At 45.1% G+C, this 6,588-nt stretch overlaps 2 protein-coding genes across 2 annotated transcripts; both read right to left on the bottom strand.

Annotated features, from left to right (window-relative positions):
• Positions 1-212: 212 nt before the first annotated feature.
• Positions 213-1,622, bottom strand: LOC147310150 (uncharacterized). The gene has a single exon (XM_086268189.1). The coding sequence runs from the start codon at positions 1,620-1,622 to the stop codon at positions 213-215; it is 1,410 nt and encodes a 469-aa protein (XP_086124315.1).
• A 3,258-nt stretch (positions 1,623-4,880) lies between these two features.
• LOC147310149 (uncharacterized) lies at positions 4,881-6,290 on the bottom strand. The gene has a single exon (XM_086268326.1). The coding sequence runs from the start codon at positions 6,288-6,290 to the stop codon at positions 4,881-4,883; it is 1,410 nt and encodes a 469-aa protein (XP_086124452.1).
• Positions 6,291-6,588: the final 298 nt, after the last annotated feature.

The raw sequence follows: 6,588 nt of genomic DNA, 5'->3' as shown, positions 1-6,588 counted from the left end.
ATTTGATGTCAGTGAACTTTTCAGTGGTTGGTGTTAAAAAAAAGCCCCCAAATCCCCTATGAGCAAGCACTTGGCGACAGTGGAGAGGAAAAACTCCCTCTTAATAGGGAGAAACCTCTGACAGAACCGGGCTCAGGAAGGGGTGGCCTTCTGTCTTGACCAAGAGGGGTTCAAATGTTCACTGACAATTTAGTTGTATATAAATATGATTTTTAGGACTTGATGTTGACACCAATTATGTGAAATTGGGGACGCGCACAGTTCCGCTTCTTCTTGTTCTTCTTCTTCCTTGGCGGAATCTCTGGCAGGCTCTTGACTTCAGTCTTGAGTTCAGCCACCTTGACATTGAGCATTTTCTGTTTGTCTTGTACACTTTGCAAAGATTCCTGTACAGAAAATGCAGCTGACTCTTCTTTTTCTATCTTCTGTTGTTCTGTGGTGTCTTTTTCTTTCTGAGGCTCCTGCAGAGACCTTGCAGTGGATGGCAGTGAGTCCTCTTTTTCCATCTTGTCCTGTTCTCCAGTCTCGTTTTCTTTCGGAAGCTCAAATTTGTGCATTTCATTTGCAGCAGTGGAATTTTGTTCTTTGTGCTGCTGTGGGATTTTAAGTGAGGAAGCTTTGGCCCCTTTCAGCTCTGGCTCCAGAGACTCTAGCTTCAAATCATGAAGGGCCTTGTTGGGGCAGAGCTGGGATTTCAGGTCACTGATTTCCAGGTTGAGTGTCTCCTGCTCCTGCCTATGTTTAACGGCCTGCTCTTCAAGCTGATTTTGAGCTGCTAGGAGCTGTTTCTGGAGCATCTCAATCTGCTCTTGCTGAATCCTACATTTGAGCTCAAATTCAGCCTCCTTAGAGGACTTCAGTCCTACAGAGTCAGTGTGTGAAGCCTCTGTGGTTGGAGTGGCAGACTCCACACACTGCTCTGTGGTAGGGTGGCTGATTTGGTCCTGCAGGGTAGCAATCACCTCATCCAATATGACCATAGCTTCATTGTCACTCACGAGAGTGTCTGTCTCACTGATGTCATAGGGCTTATTACTAGAAGCCTCTTCCAGCTGCTCTATGAGGCCTTTGATCGTTTCCTCGTGATTCTGCTCGTTCTCGTGAATTTCTTCACGAAGTTTGTTCACCTGAAGCTGGTGATAAGAGGCCCTCTTGTTTGCACCTACCATTTTACCGTAAAGGTCGTTCTGATGGTGTTGGGAGGCTTCCAGTTGGTGTCTGAGAGCAGCAATCTCGTGCCAGGGATTAAACGGGGGTCTAAATGTGGGAATGGGTTGATATTCCCAAGTCCCTCCATTAGGCACAGGGTTAGCCGTGCTGTTTTGAGCTTCAAGAAGAGCCCGGGCATATGCCCGAGTAATTGCTCTTCTTGGTTCTTCAGCCACTCTTTTCTGTTTTTGCTTTTTTGGTTTCTTTGGTTTCACAACCGTTTCCTTTGGTGGTTGTGCCACAGGAGACTTTTTAGTATTTGGTTGTGCGGCTTTATCAACCTCAGGTTTTGGTGTGATGACCATTTCTATTTTTGCTTCTGCCATTGTAGATGCGTCAGCGTGTGCGTCTGCGTTTCTCTGCGTCCGCCTTGTCTTTGTTTTAACAACCAGGTTGCTTTGTGTTTCTGCCATCTGAGATCCACTAAAGTCGGTTGAACGTCTCCCCTATTTATAGGGTTTTCCAGTAGAATGTGCACTGTGACATCACAGGCTGTTCCTGTGATGCGCTGTTCCTTTGAAGTGCCATGATTGGAACAATTCAAAATAAAATGCCCACAAACCTAATGTAAAGGAAAGGCTTTTATTTTGTAGCACATACTGAATTAACACTATAAAAGCTACTCTACAGGAATTGCAGTAAAAAATAAAACAAAAGCAAAATATGTTTTTTAAATGGTTGTTAAAAAAACTAACCAAAGTAGAAGACAACTGTTTAGTGGAAAGTAGTCGACATTCTAGAGATTCTCAGGCATAATAACTTCTTTCATAATTTAAACAAGGACAGGTAGAAAACGTTCATATTTAGTGAAAGATATTTATTAACATTATCCAATGAGAGTTACTGAATGTCTGTAGGCAGTGAGATCTTGGTGGTTGATGAGGCGACAGAATGTCATCTATGTTTGGTTTTAAATTCAGTTTCAATGCTGAATCTAAGAAACAACAGACTGCAGAGGGAGACTTTAATAGAGGTTTACTAACTCTTACTATCATATACATTGTGGAAAAATCTGTCTTTATTTAGCATAATATATTTGTTATAAGCACTAAATATGTTTTATGATTAACTGATGAACACTAACGTACCAAGCTGAAAATTCAGCTCACCAGTCAGCAGCTTATATTCACAAAAAACAGATAAATCTGCGATCCATGCAACTCTAACCAGCCAACAAAAACATGTGTTCATAATACAAAACAAGTTTACTTTGTGAAATGTTAAAAGGTACAAAAAATAAAACAATATGTTTTCAAGACTTTTTCACAAGTTCCTATATCTCACTGAAATGTTACTCTGTAGCTGATTTCTCGTATTTTAAGTGTGATGAGAAATTTTGACTAGAAACAAGACAAATATACTTGATAAGAGTTTGAGTTTTTGCAGTGTATATGCAGCTGATTGATTTGGTCTTTAACCAACATGGAATCATTTATGTTGGGCAGCTGTGGCTATGTGTATGTGGCATGAATAAGGCACGGCGGGACCACGGAGCGACGTTCAGAGCCAACTTTATTTGATTCACGTCACACCACACCACCACCAACCCCTGAGTCCCCGTGTTTTAACACGGCGGGCGTGATTGCGGATGCCGTGCAGGTGCGTCCGCACGGCCCCGCAGACCACGCCCCACCACATACCCCCATCGCCCGATTGCTCCCCGGCCTAGCGGGGCTGTCCCGCTCCTCTGCCTCCAACTCCGGCTGCACAGGCTGCCCTGGAGCAGGGACCTCCGTCTCCCCGCACAGCTGCTCCGCCACCGCCACTCCCGTTTGGAGCGGCTCCGCGCACTGCGCCTCCGCCCCCAGCAGGCACAGCCCCTCGCCCACCTCTGGGTGGAGCGACTCCTCTGCCTCCGGCAGGTGTAGACCCTCGCCCGCCTCGTCCTCGGCCTCCGATTGGAGCGGCTCCTCCACCGCTCCCGGCAGGAGCAGCCCTTCACCCGGCTGCTCCTCCTCCTCCGGCAGGCTCGGACCCCCGCGTGGCTCGTCCACCACCTCCGGCTGCCGAGGTGACCCACACGGCTCCTCCACCGCTTCACTGTCCTCGGGACACACTTGTGGGGGTGGCGCCCAGGCCCAGAGCAGCGCTGCCAGCTCTGCCATCTTCCCCAGGTGGCGTTCGCTCTCCTTCCGCAGCTCTTCCTGTTGGCGACGCACCTCCGCCGCCTGCTTCCGCTGGGTGGCCGCTATTTCGGCCACCCTCTCGGCCAGCTCTTTCCTTTCCTGGCTCTGGTAGGTACCCGCCATGCCGCCTCCTGGGTTTCGGCACCAATGTGGCATGAATAAGGCACGGCGGGACCACGGAGCGACGTTCAGAGCCAACTTTATTTGATTCACGTCACACCACACCACCACCAACCCCTAACACGGCGGGCGTGATTGCGGATGCCGTGCAGGTGTGTCCGCACGGCCCCGCAGACCACGCCCCACCACAGTGTACTAATCAGTGCTTCAGTCCACACGTCAAAGGGCAAGATACTGAACCTTCGATTGTCCCCAACGCATTTGGGTGTGAATGAAATGTATGACTATGACTTCTAGTTCAAAAAGGGCTATTTATGTATTTAAGTCCAGTTGTTGCTCATTCACTGTTACCTTGAACGAGTCATGCTATCACCACTCTGTGTAATAGATATTTCCTATATAAGCAAATATGTTTTACACTATTTACCTACTGAAATGAAATGACTGAATGTATCAAACATACATTTTGCTCTTACTTCACATTTTAATATTTTTAATGATAACATTATTAGGTTTTTAATGTCCCTTACTGCAGAATAAAGATTTCTTATGAAAGTTTGGTTTGGTTTTGTTTTTATCTTTAGCTCCATTCTAAGAAAATGACCAGTTTCAAGTGTCCTCAGTGTAGGACACATACAGGATGCCATGCTGAAATGTAAAGCACTTACAATAGAAGCCACCAGAAACAAATTATTCCAGCCTAATTGATGACATTTATGGCATTTGTTTTCTGTGCTGACTGATATGCTGCTCAGTGCTTTGCTGCCTGCTTTTAAATCAGGTGTCACTCTGAACATAAACACAAGCTACATGTGATGTCTCTGATGTGTATCTGTTTCTACCCGTGCTGATGCTAGCATGACTAAAGCTAGCCAAGCAGCAGTAAATATGTGAAGTAAGGCAGAAGGATATACTCATCAAACAAACAGGATCATAAGAATATAAAACCACGAGCACTACAAATGTAACAGAAATATGTTGACATAAAATGGCATGTTATTTGAAATCTACACGAAACAATGACACAACTACTTCTTTTCAATTTTTTCAATTTATTTATTTTTTACCAATTGTCCAAATTAGTCTGTGATTGGCCTTAGTGTGACAGAAATCATATTTATATACAACTAAATATGACTCAGCAAACATGTTTTAAATGGATGATTCCTCACTTGATGACGAATGATCCATTTCCATATTTGCTGAGTCTTAAATTTGATGTCAGTGAACTTTTCAGTGGTTGGTGTTAAAAAAAAGCCCCCAAATCCCCTATGAGCAAGCACTTGGCGACAGTGGAGAGGAAAAACTCCCTCTTAATAGGGAGAAACCTCTGACAGAACCGGGCTCAGGAAGGGGTGGCCTTCTGTCTTGACCAAGAGGGGTTCAAATGTTCACTGACAATTTAGTTGTATATAAATATGATTTTTAGGACTTGATGTTGACACCAATTATGTGAAATTGGGGACGCGCACAGTTCCGCTTCTTCTTGTTCTTCTTCTTCCTTGGCGGAATCTCTGGCAGGCTCTTGACTTCAGTCTTGAGTTCAGCCACCTTGACATTGAGCATTTTCTGTTTGTCTTGTACACTTTGCAAAGATTCCTGTACAGAAAATGCAGCTGACTCTTCTTTTTCTATCTTCTGTTGTTCTGTGGTGTCTTTTTCTTTCTGAGGCTCCTGCAGAGACCTTGCAGTGGATGGCCGTGAGTCCTCTTTTTCCATCTTGTCCTGTTCTCCAGTCTCGTTTTCTTTCGGAAGCTCAAATTTGTGCATTTCATTTGCAGCAGTGGAATTTTGTTCTTTGTGCTGCTGTGGGATTTTAAGTGAGGAAGCTTTGGCCCCTTTCAGCTCTGGCTCCAGAGACTCTAGCTTCAAATCATGAAGGGCCTTGTTGGGGCAGAGCTGGGATTTCAGGTCACTGATTTCCAGGTTGAGTGTCTCCTGCTCCTGCCTATGTTTAACGGCCTGCTCTTCAAGCTGATTTTGAGCTGCTAGGAGCTGTTTCTGGAGCATCTCAATCTGCTCTTGCTGAATCCTACATTTGAGCTCAAATTCAGCCTCCTTAGAGGACTTCAGTCCTACAGAGTCAGTGTGTGAAGCCTCTGTGGTTGGAGTGGCAGACTCCACACACTGCTCTGTGGTAGGGTGGCTGATTTGGTCCTGCAGGGTAGCAATCACCTCATCCAATATGACCATAGCTTCATTGTCACTCACGAGAGTGTCTGTCTCACTGATGTCATAGGGCTTATTACTAGAAGCCTCTTCCAGCTGCTCTATGAGGCCTTTGATCGTTTCCTCGTGATTCTGCTCGTTCTCGTGAATTTCTTCACGAAGTTTGTTCACCTGAAGCTGGTGATAAGAGGCCCTCTTGTTTGCACCTACCATTTTACCGTAAAGGTCGTTCTGATGGTATTGGGAGGCTTCCAGTTGGTGTCTGAGAGCAGCAATCTCGTGCCAGGGATTAAACGGGGGTCTAAATGTGGGAATGGGTTGATATTCCCAAGTCCCTCCATTAGGCACAGGGTTAGCCGTGCTGTTTTGAGCTTCAAGAAGAGCCCGGGCATATGCCCGAGTAATTGCTCTTCTTGGTTCTTCAGCCACTCTTTTCTGTTTTTGCTTTTTTGGTTTCTTTGGTTTCACAACCGTTTCCTTTGGTGGTTGTGCCACAGGAGACTTTTTAGTATTTGGTTGTGCGGCTTTATCAACCTCAGGTTTTGGTGTGATGACCATTTCTATTTTTGCTTCTGCCATTGTAGATGCGTCAGCGTGTGCGTCTGCGTTTCTCTGCGTCCGCCTTGTCTTTGTTTTAACAACCAGGTTGCTTTGTGTTTCTGCCATCTGAGATCCACTAAAGTCGGTTGAACGTCTCCCCTATTTATAGGGTTTTCCAGTAGAATGTGCACTGTGACATCACAGGCTGTTCCTGTGATGCGCTGTTCCTTTGAAGTGCCATGATTGGAACAATTCAAAATAAAATGCCCACAAACCTAATGTAAAGGAAAGGCTTTTATTTTGTAGCACATACTGAATTAACACTATAAAAGCTACTCTACAGGAATTGCAGTAAAAAATAAAACAAAAGCAAAATATGTTTTTTAAATGGTTGTTAAAAAAACTAACCAAAGTAGAAGACAAC

Source organism: Aulonocara sp. 'chitande type north' Nkhata Bay, linkage group LG17, assembly GCF_057382095.1.
Source record: "Aulonocara sp. 'chitande type north' Nkhata Bay isolate Kocher_YH1m ecotype deep benthic linkage group LG17, A_spYH_male_GT1.1, whole genome shotgun sequence".
NCBI lineage: Eukaryota > Metazoa > Chordata > Actinopteri > Cichliformes > Cichlidae > Aulonocara > Aulonocara sp. 'chitande type north' Nkhata Bay.
This window is presented reverse-complemented; position numbering and strand designations above follow the sequence as displayed.

Bases quoted from the DNA above. Each gene is read 5' to 3' on its own strand.
- LOC147310150 (XM_086268189.1), bottom strand. From the start codon at position 1,622: ATGGCAGAAACACAAAGCAACCTGGTTGTTAAAACAAAGACAAGGCGG.
- LOC147310149 (XM_086268326.1), bottom strand. From the start codon at position 6,290: ATGGCAGAAACACAAAGCAACCTGGTTGTTAAAACAAAGACAAGGCGG.